The sequence below is a fragment of the Pezoporus flaviventris genome, unplaced genomic scaffold, assembly GCF_033815535.1.
Source record: "Pezoporus flaviventris isolate CSIRO_AGI_PZ_B2104156 unplaced genomic scaffold, CSIRO_AGI_Pfla_v1 ptg000001l, whole genome shotgun sequence".
Classification (NCBI taxonomy): Eukaryota; Metazoa; Chordata; class Aves; order Psittaciformes; family Psittacidae; genus Pezoporus; species Pezoporus flaviventris.
Genome location: NW_026892549.1, coordinates 32,684,662 through 32,701,659, shown reverse-complemented (window position 1 = coordinate 32,701,659; position 16,998 = coordinate 32,684,662). Strand labels below are relative to the sequence as shown.

Sequence of the window (16,998 nt, the reverse complement as noted above, 5' to 3'; positions counted from 1 at the left end):
TAAGTCATAATCTTGTTAGTTATTACTTCCCACATTTCCTTTCTTGCTTTCATAAGAATGGATATAATTTAATAGGCATGCAATATTGAAAAAAAAAAAAAGTTTTGTCCTTTTAGTTCTGTCAGTCTATTTAACACTCATCAGATTTTCTTTATTACTAAGTGAGACTTCATTTGAAACAGTGGGATTAGAAGAATGGCTAGCAGATGGGAAACAGAGACACCCCTGGGGATCATAATGCAATCCATGTCACATTCTCTTATTACATTCTCATCCCACTGGAAAATAATATCTTACATATTGCATCAAATTATTTAATATAATAATCTAATGTCACTTTCTTTGGAGCTATGCCTCTCATTACTGCAGCAAATGGACCTTTGCCAAAGTATCTGAATAAGCCTTAAATTTTCTTTTTCTAATTTTTTATCAAATTCAAATGTCTAATGAGTCCAAGATGGCCTGTCAACTTAAATTATCTGTTTGTCTTTCTGTTTACCATATCTATCTGTCTACAGTTTTTATTTTTCTCTGTGAAGTTTAGTTATTGAATCCCATGTTTCCTTCTGGAAGGAATCTCTAGCAGATGATTATTCCTGTTGATATGTTGATGATTTGCTAATTTATGGCTTCTAAATTTAAGAAATCTGAAGAAATCTCTGTGAAGCAGAGCAGATCACGAGACATGAGAAACAAGAAAGTTTAATAGCTTATACAGTAAAGAACTGTTATTTCATTAAAAGACAATTTTTGATCTTAACATATTAAGTAATGCCTGTGGACCTTTTTTTTTTTTTTTTTTAACTTTTGAAAATCTAACAAAGTTTATCATAACTATTTACTATTGGGAACAGGTAAGCAGTTTATATGCAGACATAGATGTATATAACATAATAATCATCCCTCTCTCTACCACTATCTATTCATGTGAAGCTGTGTTCTGCTAGCTGCTCTCATAAAGAGCTTCCATTGGATATGACAGCAGTTTCTTATGGAAAAAAAAAAAAAAAAGGAAAAAGAATTTAGTCTGTGGAATTAAGTCAATAATTCAATGTAAAGTCTGAAAAAACCCTAACATTGAGTTAAGTTATCCAATCTCTCTTTCAGTTCATCAGTTTACAAATGTTCTTTCCATATGCCTTCTAGAGCTTTGTGCAGGATGATTTACAATAAGCTAATGTCTTCAAGTGGAAAATATTTCATAAAATTAAAACCCAGTTTGACCATATTAATACATGAACATAGAAATGAAATAATTGAATAAGAATAATCTTGATTCTCAAGTAAATTAGTAAATGCAGAATAAAAAGCTAATTATAAATTAGTAGAGGTAAAATAAATCTGTACCTTTAACCAAATCTCAAACCAGACCTGAGTAATACGAATGTTATAAATAATGAACCTTGATTTTTATTTTTTTAATTTTTTTTTTTTTCTTAAAAGGAATAACACAGATGATCTTCTAAGTCCTGATTTGGCTAGGATTGAATGTGTAAGTTCCAAATATCACAAAAAGACTGCAACAGCAGAATTCTACTTATCCAAACCCAAGAATTTCTTGAAGAAACCCCCTAGGATTTAAAGCATTAACTTTATAGTTAGGAGGTTAGTGGGAACACTTCATAAAATCTTCCAAAGCTAAATTAGTCACTGAATCTTCAAACCTTCCAGAGTTATGGATGCATGAAATAACCTGTAGACTAACTGCTACATTCTAAAAATTATAGTCTACCAGATATGGTGATACAGTGGCAGATACTTTAAAAATATCACTCTAAAAAGACCCCTAGAATACTAACTCATAGGTTCTACAGATAAGTCACGGAAAGAGCCTAATCAGATTAAGTTAAATTAAAAGCTTTAAGAAGAAAAGAGTTAAATGTAGATAGGGTGTACAAAACCAGCTGCTTGTCTCAAAATTATTAAGAAAAATTAGAATGGATAAGAGGAAGTAATTATGTAACGCTCAGCTATATATCATTTTATTTTGTAACTGATGAAAAAATGTCAAGCAAAAAAGCGTAGCACTTTTCCTGCCATATATATATAAAATTCTACGTTCTTTTCTAAAGACTATAGACTTTTTATAATAATGTAATAAAAAGTCAGATTTTCCCTTCACCCAACTATGCTACATCTAGCTTTTATCTCCAGTATTTGTATCCAGTATTTATCTGTTCATAATGGCACTTGCTTGTCGTTACTTTATGAAATTACCTGAATATAACTTCTTTTAAGTATATGCTTTCATTGGTTATTTCATAGTGATCTAGTAAGCTTCACAATGTTTTAGTAAGATATGTAAGATATCTTACTAAAGACATAATACTGCAGATGCTTTTCAGTGTGATGACACAGTGCTTGGTGATGAAGCAGCTAATAAGAGTTAACCTTCATTATAAATGTTTACTTTGCATTTCATAAATATTTCTCATCTTCAGAAAGCATAACCTTGACTTCATTAAATCTCACAAAAACTCCGTAAGGTAGTTACTAGTCTATTAATAATGAGAATATGCCAAATATTCTACAGAAAAAGTAAATTACATTGTTACTTAATTGTACAGAAATCATCAGAACATTGTCTAGTATGTAAGAATATGATGTGCAATAACTGCTTTGCGAAAAGTATTTCCCAAAACATAAAATCATGTACTATAGAATTCATTCAGGGAAATGCACAGGAAGGACAAACAGTAGTGACTGAGTTGCTCATGTGAAAGAACAGAAAAAACACATAGGACTCAATGTGAAAAATACTGGAAGCCACATCACTGTTTAGAGACCTCTCAGCATATTAGAAAAAGAATATTTTTTACAGTTCTAATTGCTTCTCACACATGAATTTTTTTTCACAGTTACAACATAGTTATATATTTACTATAAACTCTTTCCTGTTTGTAACTCATCTGGTTTTCTATGTATCATTTGTATTTAGTGATGACTATAGGTAAAAGCAATTGTTACTTTGTTCTGAGAATAATTAAAAAAGGCAGCCAAGGTTTTATTTCGTCTACTGACCACCTGATTCTGGTCTGTCAGGACACATAGCAAAAACATTAGAGAGTCTTCTGATGAGCTGATCTGTAAACAGCAGCAAAACAGCTGTTTAGCAGTAATCTCTGTACCTATAGAGATCTTATTGTTTACGAATCTGAAATTCAAGGCAAGGATTGTTTTTAGTAAAATCTTGATTTTTTTTTGCACTAGGTTGTAATTGTGCCAAACTCATTAACCTAGTTGTCATTAGATGTGCAAATTTCGACTAGGTCACATTTGATAGATATATTCATATGCATTTTGGTATATAAGCAACAGTGAGTACTGTTGTTTATTTAACAGAGGAAACTTCAATCACAGACTATAATAAAATTCCTGCTTTATGTTCTATGAGACTTTAGAAGTCTCATTTCAGGAATATATTACCAAGGGGAGATTATAAATTTAATTTATAATTTGGACTTTTGTAAGTAGCTAGTATCTAGTGAAGGTAATTAGAGATAATTGCACGCTGCCTACAAACTACTTCACTTCCAAACTCTTGTGTGTGTGTGTCCTAACTAAGACAGAAGTCAGCTATTTTATTGTACAAAAATGATTCTTACATAGTGTGAGTCCTTTGAGGATTGGCTGAAAATCAAAATAAAATGTGAGATCAAACTTGCTGGCATGTTGGTTGTTTCTCTTCTTTAGTAAGTGGAATTAGTAGAAATAATTTTTATGCATACATTCCAGCTGCCTTGACAGCTACAGTTCCACAGCAAGGCTCTCTTTATTACTAAAGCAATGCAGTGTAATCTTCAAAACACACATAATCATATATTAATTTTAACTTCCCACCTAAATGTTTAATAATCATATAGAAGCACATTATTCCACATGGTTCATGGGGCAACATGTATAAACATATATATAAATGCTACAAAGCATGTATTTATCTATTTTGGAGAAAGATAAAGAGTACATACATTTGCTATTTTAAGAGCTGAAACTACGTCTTAAAAAAAACAACACAAAAACATTAGCTGCTTTCATTTTGTACATGTATTTAATTTTATCTGGAAACTTTCTGATGTTAGGAATAGAACAACTGTAGTTTCTCATTATATTTGCTGCCAGAATCTATGCTTGGTTGCTCAACTAAAGACCTTATATTGCTAATTACTACCACATGCACATATCCCAAGCAAAGGAAAACTTATTGGTTCTGACAATCCATTCTTTCAACACTGAATTCCAAATGAAAACTTAAATTTTGGCCAAACATAACATTTCATCAATCTTGTTCTACTGACTGCAACAGCAACATCAAACAAGGGGTGATAATGGCTTTTTTCTGTGCAGTTCCCAAGCTTAGATTCTCTGATGAAAGACCCATGTGAGCAAAGGACATCTTTAAAGTACTTCATAATTAATAACTGAACCAGAAAACAATGCATAAAGTAAATTGAACAGTTTGCATTCTGATGACAGAGCTGAGTTTCAAAAAAGTTAATGGGCAGTAAAGAACAGCAGAGAAAGCACTGACAACAGAGTGAGCTAAAAACAGATAGTGCATATAAATAAAGACAAAAATAAAAGGTGACAAAATAAAATAAAGCACGCCCCAAAGCTAGCAGAAGCCTGTAATCTGGAGTTGAGCTTTTCAGGATGTGGGGTTCTGACTGAAGATCACGTCCAAATTTTGAGACATCTGAGCAATGCTGGGTACTAGTGACAATGTAGAAGGGGAGAGACTAAAACTCTATGTAAAATAGTTTTTAAGCACATTCTTCTCTGCTATAACTCCTCTGGAGCCTCAGAAACAGAAGTTTAAAGTTGTCAGACACAGGAAGTTCTGTGTTTGAAAAACTTCACTCTTCAAGAAACCAGGTATGAATACAAATATGAAACTGAGTAGGCCTCTGTCACAAATAAACATTTTTGGAAATTAAAGATAAGTACCCTATCTCAGAAATAAATTATGACATTTTGTTAATTTGCATAAGTCAATTATGATAAAAGTTTCCAACATCAGTGTTTACAGTAAAAAAGCTTCAGACATTTGAGGATATCTCAAAAAAAATATAAGTACCAAAATATTTGCAATTGTATCATCTAATTGCTTGATTATTATTGGACACGCAATAGTATAAGATATAACTAACGAAAAAAACTTTGATGTATCTAGCCAGTGACGTAAAGTAGTACTCTAGAATTAGTTCTGTGGGACATTTATACTCTTTGTGCTCCACAGAGAGGAGAAACAACTTGATAAAACCGTAATCCACATTCATAAAATTATGCATGGGTAATTTGAAAAGAATAAAGTGAAAAATATATCTTTAAGTAAGGAGAAGAACAATCAACTACATGTCTCCTTGTAGTCCCCTCTTTAAGCTATTTTTAAAGGATTGTATACAACTAGTCTTTTAGGGTAAATATATCTTTACCAGTGAAAGTCACAATAATATGCAATTAAACAAAAGATGGCAACAGTAAAGGTGACATAGAAGAGAAACTACTACATTGCCAAGCATACTGAGTCTCTTAACGGCTTTATCCTGGCATGTCTAGGTGCTGGAAATGCCAGAAAGAGCTGGTTTTAACTTGGTCAAGGAAACAAGGAGGGTTTCAATAAAAATGTAATGAGCTAATGTGGTCCAATAAAATTTAACTTTTGCTACCAGGTAAAAATAGTATTTTTTTGTGGGTTTGGTTTCTTTTCCAAACTATATTGATACTAAGCTATTACTTGCTCTTCTTAGGATAGGTTTTATATGAAGTGTGGAAGAGAATCACATTAAAAATCCTGGTCATAGATCCTAAAATCACAACTGTTTGCAATATTAAAAGTCAAAAAGAGCTGCATGAGAACTAATCTGCTGTTTGAACAAGAAACAGCACTATCAGTTTTCTGACATAGTCAGTCTAATGGAATAACTCAATCAACATAAATCTCAGATTTTGCACCCCAGTAAACCCTAGTTTTCTAGAGAACTATGCTGTTTGAAAATCGTGAATTACCACTGTCACTTAGTTAAGAGATTAAAATTAATGAGATATGATAATCTGATCCCCAAAGTGTGAAGTGACAAGTCAACCTTTTTCCAGAAGCTACGTGCGTATGCAATAGCAGCATTTTTCACAAGACACGTAAGTGTAGTCTTAGTGGTATCCAGGTTCTCTTGAAGTAGGGACAAAACCTTGTGACTTGCACCATAGCATAGCCCAGATCTCTAATTATAGTGTGACAACTCTCCAGTGGTAACACCTGAAGTCAAGGAGTACAGCCTTATAAGCTGTAAGTCAGCTATTACCACCTTCAGGGGCTCTAAAGTCACACAACCACACCTGGTCTTTTTTGACTTACTTTCTGCCTCGGGTTGAGTTAAAAGTCCCGCCGTATTTCTTCCGATTAAGGATGAGAGCAGCAATTTCTGGCACGTAGCGAGCAAACATTGCCTACATGCATGAAACAAAAACAAAAAAAAAAAAAAAAAAAGAAAATGGCATGCAGAGAGTGTTCTACTGCAGCAGAGGCAGCAGAGCCTCTTGGGATACTTACTTTCTTCCACTAACCGCACTATAGGAACCACCATATTTCTTGCGGTTTCCTATTAACTCTATGATTTCAGGGACGTAGCTGGCAAACATGGCCTAAGAAGAAGATAGGAGACAGAAGAAAAGACTAAAAAGAGAGGCCAAAGAAAGGGGGATGATGAATATTTTCAGAAGATATATATTAAGATCTGAAAATGCAAAAGAATTAGATCTATGCAGTTGTTTAAAAAGAAAATTTAAAAAACGTAAAAGTTCTCATCAAGCAAAACAAGAGGACTCAATGTAAAAGTTTGTCTTGGAGAAGGTGCACACCTTATAAATTAAGAAAATGGTCAAAAGACAAAAAATAGGTACACAAAACAAAACAAAACCAAAAATAATCCAAACTGGTATCTAATCATAAAAACCAGTTATATCGAAGTCTTTCTGAAGAGGGGAAGGGAAAAAACTATCCAAGCTCTACTGCAGAAAAACAAAACCAGATATTATCATTACCATTACATTTCTATTTTAAAGACAGGCTTATTTCCCCCATTATTGGGATTCAAGAGAAGAAAACAAAATTAAATCAGGGGTTATTCCCCTTGTTAAGAAAAAAAAAAGTCAACCCCCGCCTGAAAAAAAAAAAACAAAAAACAACTTTTCCAAAAGTTCATGTTTTTAAAAGGTTTGGAATAACGTGAGAGAAAAAAAGGTTTTGAGGAGAAAATAAAAATTATTCTGCCATGTTTAGTCCAACAAACATCTTCCTTGTGGCTGGATACTTCGAAGAGCTACTGCCGGTTGACATGGTCTTTGTCTTCATATGGCAATAAACATAGATGGGAATGCATATATTTATGCCCATATATATGTATCTTTGTGTCTCTCATATATGGCATTCATAACATTAGATATATACATATCACCTCTAAGATGTATGTATATGTGAAATCAATATATGAGAGTAAGGTAACAATATACATATGCATGTATGTGCACAATATATATTTTAAAATATCCATAATGCACTTACCTTACACAGTGTAAATATGAAAATAAACTTTGCTGGTTTAGAAAATAACATTGCAATAGTCCTATATTACTGAGACTGTTAAATAGAAAAGTTGACATCAGACAATTAGTAACTTTGGTGCTATGCACATGCAGGACAAAGAACACGAGAACTTGCTGAAAAGGATAATGTTTATAGCTATGTGATAAATTGCAAGTTAAAATTGTGCTACATGACATGAAAGGATGTTTGAAATTAAAGAGAATGTGGTTTGCCATCATCTGGATCAGGCAAGCTGCTCTCTAAGGCAGTCCAAAGCCACAGTGTTTGTTGGAATTCTGGGAAGGAACACAGAAGGGTGGATGGGTAGGACTTCTGAAACCGCAAAATGCCTTTAACTATTATTAATAGCAGCATCAAAAAAATTTACTGGTCAATCACTAAAGGACTACAAATAACATTATAAGTTTAAATATTAAGGCACTTCATGTATTCACATGTATTACTCATTCAGATAGATTACAGAAATTCTGAGTCTACTGAACTGGATTAATTTGACATGCTTTTCCAAAATATTTATCTATAGAAAAAAAAAAGGGGGGGGGGGGGGAGGGGTATTTTAAACATATTTAAATGTTTTCTAATTAAAGTCACTAATTCAGATATTATTTCATTAATTACAACATTGAGATACACAGGATTGAGTATTAAGGTAACTGGAATAATAATAATTACAAAAAAGAGTTTTTACCAATCCCCCAAGGATGAAGAAGACCATAAAAAGGCGACCAAGAGTTGTTTTTGCATAAACATCTCCATAGCCAACAGTGGACATTGTAACCATCAGTAAGTAAACACATTCCCAATATGTTAGCGGCTGATTATTTTGGAAATTTTCCCATGGATCCCCTGAGTTCTCCACCTAAAATGTACAAGAAAACATGCAATGAATTAATAGAGTTATACCACAAATTAACTCTACTGATATATGTGTGTGCATACGCTTATATATATAATGAAATTTGGCATATAGTATAAATTCTGGATCCATTCCTGTGATTTATTTTGAACAAATATAAAACCTAACTTGTCCAGTTACAGCATTACGGTTCTTTTGCCAATACACATAGCCTTGCCACTCATACTATTTATGGAAAGCATTTTTTTGTTCAGCACTAAATAATATTAATGCAGTTAGGTAAGTTCATTTTATAGCAATTTGTTAGAACATTTTCAGAGCAAATCTTACATGTAATGCAATTATACTTCTGAGTGTTTTTTGTTTTAAAGCATTACTGTAGAATCATAGAATGGTTAGGGTTGAAAAGGACCTTAAGATCTAGTACTAACCCCTATTAAAGGCATTAGTGACATGTTTAGTGACACACTATTGCTATTCCAAGAAGCCAGCTCCTGTATCTCACAAAGTTATAAATTTATCATCTGGAAAGGAGTGTGCCCTCTAAAGTTCATTCCACCGTAGAGTTTGACCACTGAGAATTCCTACAACAGAGGAACTTAAACTGAACAGCAAAATAAATCCCAAAACAAAATCCAGGTCCTATAAAATAGCATCCTTTTCTGCCACTGTAATTTTAAAATGCCTTTTTCTTTTTTTTCTTCAGAAATATAAAAAGCTAATGTTTCTAAAAAATGCTATGTTTGCTAAGAGGAGTGTAAAAATATGGTCATAAGTGATTAAGAAGTATATCATAAACTAAAACATTAAAAATTCTGGTGCATCTTCATAAGAGTGAAAATTAAATTACTATTTGGTAAACCAAGAAGCTGAACATTCTGAATTTAATCTTGTATAGTTGGATGCAGCTCAAGGTAGTTCAAGTGAAGTCAATCAAATTGCTCTGGACTAACACTGATATTAAGAAATTTTAGTATTAGTCCAAAACAATTCCTGACTAACTTATTATTTCTAGCACCTTGAAATACTCATGGTTCTGAAGAAAATCAAAGCGCACTTAAAGAACACTTAACCATATCTAATTATTTTACGAAACAAATCAGTAAAAGCTATTACTTTAAAATGTTTAAAAGACACAACTGACATATACCTATCCTATATATGCATATTAACATTTATGAACTCATATGTACTTCTGTACTATCTATCTTTAATTTTTCAGGTATCATTAAGTGCAGAATTTAAAAAAAAATAAATCTATTACAAAACTCTATTATCAGTAACTGAAATTTACACAAAAAAAATTGAAATAAAAAGCCATTTGGAATGTTAGCAATCCCACTACTTCCCGTGGAAATACAGAATTGTTTTCTCCTGGCACAACCATTGATTTCCCAGGACCTCAGTATCATTGTAGTTCTGCCAACCCCTTCCAGGAAGCACCTGGGTAGTTCTTTAGGAAACGCTGCCACCTACTGGTAAATTGTAATCATTCAAGAAGTTGCTGCAGTCCAAGTCTCGTATTTCTGAGGCTAATGATGTGTTACTTACTGTTCAGAATTAGTTTTGAGTAGAAGCCTACAACTGGGAAACTTTGATGCCTCTGTTTATCTTATGCTATAAGATGCATTAAGGGATCAGTCAGAGTAAGGCAATTTCAGGTAATAAGGTAGCTCAGAGAGCAGAAGATCCATAAGAAAAAGTCAAACAAGTATTTTCAAATATACTTACCAAATGTATGAACCCAGCTGCTGTCAGCCACGTGCTGATAAATATAGAGCACAGATTCACTAGCTTGATGGAATTACTGAAAATAAACAAAACCCAACAACAAATGGGAACTTAGACTGGAATTTATCACACATTTTCAAGATGTACTTGTATACAACTGCATACTTTAGAATGAAAGTGTCTGATGATGATTTCTGAAGAGAAGCAGGCCCCTAAAAAACTTAATTAAAAGTCTATGCAAAATAGCTATTTTTTTGCCTTTGTAAAGTCACGTTTGCATAATTTAGATAGCTTGAAAGAAAAATTCCCATGCATTTGAGAAACGCTAGCTACAGCTGTACTCATAACCAAACAAATAGAAATAAATAACACTTTTTCACAAAAGAAAATTAGTTGCCTTTCAAAACACTCAGCTTACCATTTTTCATTGCTACACACCTCAGATTTATTTGCATGCAAATATTCTGGTACCCTGGAATACATCTATGCAGGGCCAATAAATTAATCTGAGCAAAGCCAATTAGCATTAGCTGCTGAACACTGCATTTATATAAACAATTGACTGATTTAAAAAAATATATATTTAATTTTTCATATTGTTATTATATATTCATTATGCTTTTGACCCCAGGCCTGTGAAGGCTCTAAAAGTTAACAACAAGAGAATGTTTTTTGTTGCATACTCACCACATGTTAACACTTATATACATGACCACAGGGAAAGACTATTTTCCTACAGTTATAGTAAACAAATTATGAACTACTGCAGCCAATCTGTAAATGTCATGATGCTTCAATTGTCATCATGGATTCACAAATTAAAAAAACTTAGGTATTTTACAGTCCATGTGTAAACTCCCAAGTAATTTTCATATTATTCTACTTGCATAACTCCAATTGATCACTTTGTGGCAAAAAAAAAAACAAACTAAACCAAACAAACCCACAAAAATAAACAAACAGAAAATCCCACCAAACCACAACCAACAAAAAAAAAAAAAACCAACCAAAAGATTGAAACTTAACAGTCAAGCACAACAAACTCTTTTCAGCCCCACTGAGTAGTTATGTTCCCTATTGTAGCCAGAAGTGATTTTGAAGCAAGGATCTCACTCAGTTCAGCAGGAAAATGCCATTCTTAAAAGCCTGTATAAGAAATATAAGTAAAGCCTGCTCCCTTTTTAATTACAAAATTCGTTATGATTCAAAAACCTAAGAAGGATATTCAGTATCTATACAAGGAACTCAAGTCCATGTATTGCTATCTCCAAATAATCTTATCCATTCATGGAACTGTATTGGAAATAGCTGTCTTATGTTTTTTAAAACATTTCTGAGAATGAATAATGGCTCAGAAAAATCACTATTATTCCTAAAGCAATACATCCTGAAAACATAAATATCAGGAAAAATTCACTATCAGTCTTAGCAATAGTAGTTTTGAAGTAGAATTAATATTTCTAACTAATACAAGCACAATACAAATGCATTATTTTTTAAACAAAATTGAGACATGAACCAGCTCCACTGAAATATTTTTAAGAGTTACAGTTAGTCAAGACGGCATCTATGGGTACAAGGGAAGAAATACAATTGGGTAAGACGATGGATACTGTATTCAATGCTGTACTCAAAAACAAGATAACGTACCAGCATTCTGCAATTACTTAGTGCTGACCTACATTAACACATATTCCCCATTCCTGTCTTCCGTTATGTACGGTTGATTTAGGGTTCATATTCTGTTGATGATAATATTCAGTCATAGAATGGGACCCTAACCAATTGGTTTCTAGGTTACACAAAATCATAGAAATCATGCTGATGCAAAACTCTTGTTATGAAAAGCTAAATATCATCCTTCACCTGAACTTAGAACAGGCTCCTGATACAAAAATGGGCCAGTTGGTCTCCATATATTGCTCTATATAGTCAAATGACAGCACTTAAGAACAACTCTTACATGACTTGTTTGGTACATTTTATTTTTGCAGACTTATTAAACATTTTACCTTAGCTCTCCTCTATGAAATACACCCTGGGTTTCTGCCAGAATCTAAATATAGATGAAGGATTAGTCACAAACATTTTCCTCCTCTTTAAGCTCTTTCCAACATCTGTGCAAAATCCCTTACTGTGAGCTCTGCCCAAGCCTCTGCAGTTTTGTTGAAAAATATTAGAAAACAGTGAAGGAGAGAAATTTTCATCTGAACACCACACAATTCATTCTATTTCATAAAACACAGGAACAAAAAACACTGAATAAAATTAATTTAATTTCAAATTAGGAAACAAAGAGGTCCTTGGCAGAGTACGGTCTTTTAATATGTAAAAACTTTTCTTCGCCCTATGGGTTCATTTAAAATATAATTAATAATTTTTCATATACTCTAATAACTGTCTAACACACCCACATGACTTTGCAAGTCTTCTCACTGCCTCTGTTTTTGCATTGTTTAGCTTCTTCCTTTGGATCTTTGGATTCCAGTGTTTGGAATGGCCACCTATTTAATTAAATAGAAATTTATTGAGACTACCAGTTTAGCTGCTCTAACTCTTGCAAAATTACCAAAGGTTGTCCATTAACCAACAGTGCTCAGCACACTGCTCTTTCTTTTTTTTTTTTGCTTTTTGTTTTTTTGTCTGTTTATTGCTTGTTTTATTTTTTTTTTTTTTGTGGGGGAGCTTTTTTGGGTTGCTTTTTGTTTGTTTGTTTGTTTAAGAAAGATTGATAATGCAGAAATAGAAACTCTCAATTAAAAAGTATGTAATTACTGTAACAGAAAACCGTACCAACCACAAGAAGCAAGAGTTCTTGTTTGTGAAGGTACTCAAGGATACACAAATATACAAATTTTTCACTGAAGTTTGCAGCTAAATTCATGCAAGAGAATAAATAAAACACACTGTCAGGTGTAACTAAAACTTTTCTAAAATAAATGGCATTCTGCTAATTTAATTTGACTCATCTATTTTACAAAAAGATGTTTTATGGGCAACGATACAAAAGAGAACAGGCATGTCTTTCTATTGAAGAATAAGGAACAGGGAGAGAAATAAAGAATTGGTTTGAGGCACTGACAGATTTTAAGTGAAATGGTGTTAGTGATGAACTGCTGGGAATTAATCATCTGAGGAAACTGAAACAGTCATATAAGGAAGCTTTGCTTTACAGACTTTCTAATAATCAACATTTTGGATTTACAGATATTTGGACATTCATATAAATAACCATAGAGTTAATGATATCTAATCTAAGAGCAAATTTTGCACTAGAGAAACACTATTTAAATGAATAGGCCAATCTTGAACAAGCTAGCTCTGAATACACTGAACGTGATTAATGCAGCACTCCTTTATTTATGAATCTGGAAGCTTGCAAATCCACCACTCCTGAAGGGACTTCTAGCCTTTATCCAACATCTTTTGAGTTTATGGGGCTTCTCTATTGACTACCATTTCTTTTGGTGGGATTGTCTGTGTTTTCAATGTAAAGCCATTGGGTATCCTGAGCTCCTGCAAAAATGACTCTCCTTTATCATACTCTCAGCTAGTGGACTACAGCTTTGCTGCACATTCTTTGATTTCTTTATTTGACAGGAACTGGATTCCTTACAGTTACACATCTCAAGACAATGCAAGAGTTTTACAGCAAAAAAGAATAGTTTCAAGATTATGGGTTGAAGACATTGCTATGTACAAATTTTAAGGATATATTTCTCAATCACTACTATAAGTAGCAACTAAACTGAGCCACTTGCATATAAAGCCCTCACACATGCATGATTAAACTGGTAGAGAAAGCATAGGATTTTGGAATATGTCATCCAACTGTGAGGCATGGGGAAAGTTCCTTTTTATTTACTTTAAAGTAAACTTTTGGTCAAAGTTGTGCTGCTTCTGCACAACTTTCATGTACTGATAGCCCCAAAAATCGGTGGAAGCCAGAAAGTTACTTGGAGTATTTTAATTATTCTTTGAAAGAAATGATAATGCCAATGAACACAACATAAAGATATCTCAGTGTAAAATTCATTTTTAATATGTTTTTGTTGTGAAAAAAGGATAGGTTAAAAAAAAAAAATGAAAAAGAGCAACAATGATTATTTCTCAAAATACTTTTAAACTGTATTCTGTTGAATGAATTTTGATTTCTGTTTTTCCAAGGTAGCAGAACATGGATTGATTATGTGGAAAGAAGCAACATTTAATCACTGAAGAGTTCTGTATTTCATTCTGCTTTTCATTTATCAGCACAGTCTTGTTCAGATCTTTTAAATATAACAACACACCAAGTAAAATCTACTGATCACACTGCAAAAGATTATGACACTGATAAATCATTCATCAGCAGAAAAAGGTTTAAAGGACAGGTAAGAAGAGTTTTACTCCAGAAAAGAAAATCATATATTACTAGAACAACAAATCTAAGCCATTTATGTTCTGTCACCAATGCAACTAACTCAATATGTAAGAAAAGGTCTTACCTTGTTTTAAGGATATTCAGAAACTGCAAAATTTCTGAAAACTGTATCAGTCTAAGGGCTCTTAAAAATCTTAAACCTGTAGTAAAGGGAAAAAAAAAAATCTAGTAAAGAATAATTCAAATTATAGCATTTCATTTACAATGACAGCAATCATTTAAATCAACATAGGTAGCATACAAAATGCTAAATACCTTTGAAATGCTCTTCCATATTTAATGATGCCAAAATCCTTTCCAGGTCTTTTTCAAGTTTTTTTTAAACTTACTTCCTTAATAGCTGAAGTATCCTACCAGAAAGCCTTAGTTTATCTAGGGTGCCATGGGAGAAGACATGCAGACTAAAAGCTAAGGGCAAAAAACCCTCACTGAGGTTCTATTGGTATTTTCTAGTGTCCTTCTTTTCCAAGCTGCCAAAGACACATACAGATCTGAAACTTCTCAGTCCTCCAAGCTCTCACACTGCTTAGTGAAAAATAAGAGATTATTGGCAAGAGATCTGATAACCTGGATAAAGTAGACTGTGTATATGCCTGATTAAATTGGTAAATCTTGATGACATTAAGTCTTTTATTGCAATAATAGTCCCTATGTACATCCTAATTCAAAAAAACTCAAGCAGGAGAAGAGAGAAACTATACATTCACTCTTAAAAATTACAAAACTACTATAATTCTTTCTATTAGACCATAACTATAGGAATGGATGACGCTTTGGCTATTAAAGAAAAAACTATTTTTACAAATAAACAGCATTTTTGTGCTGATATCAGGTTGCATGAATAACAATTCCCAGACAACCAGAAAGCCACCAAAACGTACAGTGAGCGTGCGCAAAAGAAAATACTGTAGAAGATTAAGGGCTTAAATTATTAAAAGAGACTTATGCTGATACTAAAAAATTTGGCTGCAGATCTTTGGCATATGAATAAAAGTACATTGTGTATTATACACATGCAGAGCTTATAAAATTAAAATACTGCTTTGAGGATAATTTTTACTAGACAGTGCAGCCAGGAGTTATATAAGGTTGTGTAACATGGCATTGCAACTCTTGCAGTTAGGTCCAGGGCAGCTTCTCATACATCCTCTTTATCAACATTTATTTTACACACACTTCCAGTGCTATGAACTACTTTTTATTTCTAGAATCTTAAGGAAAGACTGATCATGGCAAATATATAAACATGGTCAAAACTTTCATCATCTCTGAATCTGAGAGGTTCCCCTCAAGAGCAAAGATGCACGTGGCAAGATGTGTTTAAATCATGGCTTTATTTCCGCAGTATACTTGGAGAGTTGTTAAATAAAATCTTTAGTCATGCTAAGACTCGTAAGTAGCCTTATTAAGTAGCTTTAACAAAGTAGAAATTCACTCCTTTCTATTACATGGATATAAAGTTTCTTTTTAATTACCAACTGTAGGGAACTCTAAAGATTAATTGCAAGTTAAAAAGTGGATTTGGGGATCTAGAAAAAAAGCAGTAAAATTATGCTTAATAATTATAAGCTTCAGAGCCATTTGCAATTAGAGGATGATCATTTTGGATCATAGTGCTGAAACCATGAGACATGATCCTCTGCTCCACTTGCAGTAGTTTTCACAGTTGCTATTCCTGCCCAAAGACATATGGCGGACAGGCATGGAGAGTACCTTTACTAGCAACCCTAAACTTACCATCCAGCTACCTTCCTTACTCCACTCCCTAGGAACTTTCTGAAAAATTACTTCCTTTCTAACACTTTGCATCGCATCCAAAGTTAATAAGATTGTCAAGTTACCCACTGCAATGTTTCAAAAAGAAGCCTGAGAAACATAAAAGTTAGCAACAAAACCCCTATCTCCAAACTCTTAAAATGCTTAAGATATATTTTAGTTGATGAGACATCAAATGATACGGCAGAAAGACTATAGCTTCAATGTATTTTTTGTGAAAGAAGAAAATCATTTGGATTAAGTTCTGCATTTGCTACAATCTACACTATTTTAAAGAAACCCTTTCAGAGAACAGAATTAGAAAAAAAAAAAAAGAAAAATAATAAAAAAATAAAGAAAGAAACCAAACTGTAGAGTCTGCCTGAACAGTTTACTTGAACTACAAATAGAAGTGGTTTGCAATTGTAAAAACTTACAATCACCTTGTCTAGGACATGACTTGTGGGGCTGTGTTTTATCTCTAAAGAAATTATTACACAGAAAGGATAAAAATTTTGATCTTCAGAAACCTTGTTGTATTACCTGCTTTGTGTGGGCTCGAATATGAAGAACAAAAATGAAATTAAAATCAGTTTTCCTTGTCATGATGGCAAATGAATAAAAAATTAAGTA

The 16,998-nt window shown here is 32.9% G+C and overlaps 1 protein-coding gene across 47 annotated transcripts in view; it reads right to left on the bottom strand.

The window, feature by feature from the left end:
* KCNMA1 (potassium calcium-activated channel subfamily M alpha 1) overlaps positions 1 to 16,998 on the bottom strand; it is a 491,027-nt gene that overhangs the window by 160,723 nt on the left and 313,306 nt on the right. For all 47 annotated transcript variants that reach the window (XM_061450666.1, XM_061450643.1, XM_061450649.1 and 44 more), the window contains 4 exons: positions 14,675 to 14,750; positions 10,188 to 10,263; positions 8,289 to 8,459; positions 6,548 to 6,639 (listed from right to left, as the gene is read on the bottom strand). In XM_061450666.1, the coding sequence (XP_061306650.1) occupies positions 6,548 to 6,639; positions 8,289 to 8,459; positions 10,188 to 10,263; positions 14,675 to 14,750 (415 nt within the window). The remainder of the gene's footprint in view (positions 1 to 6,547; positions 6,640 to 8,288; positions 8,460 to 10,187; positions 10,264 to 14,674; positions 14,751 to 16,998) is intronic.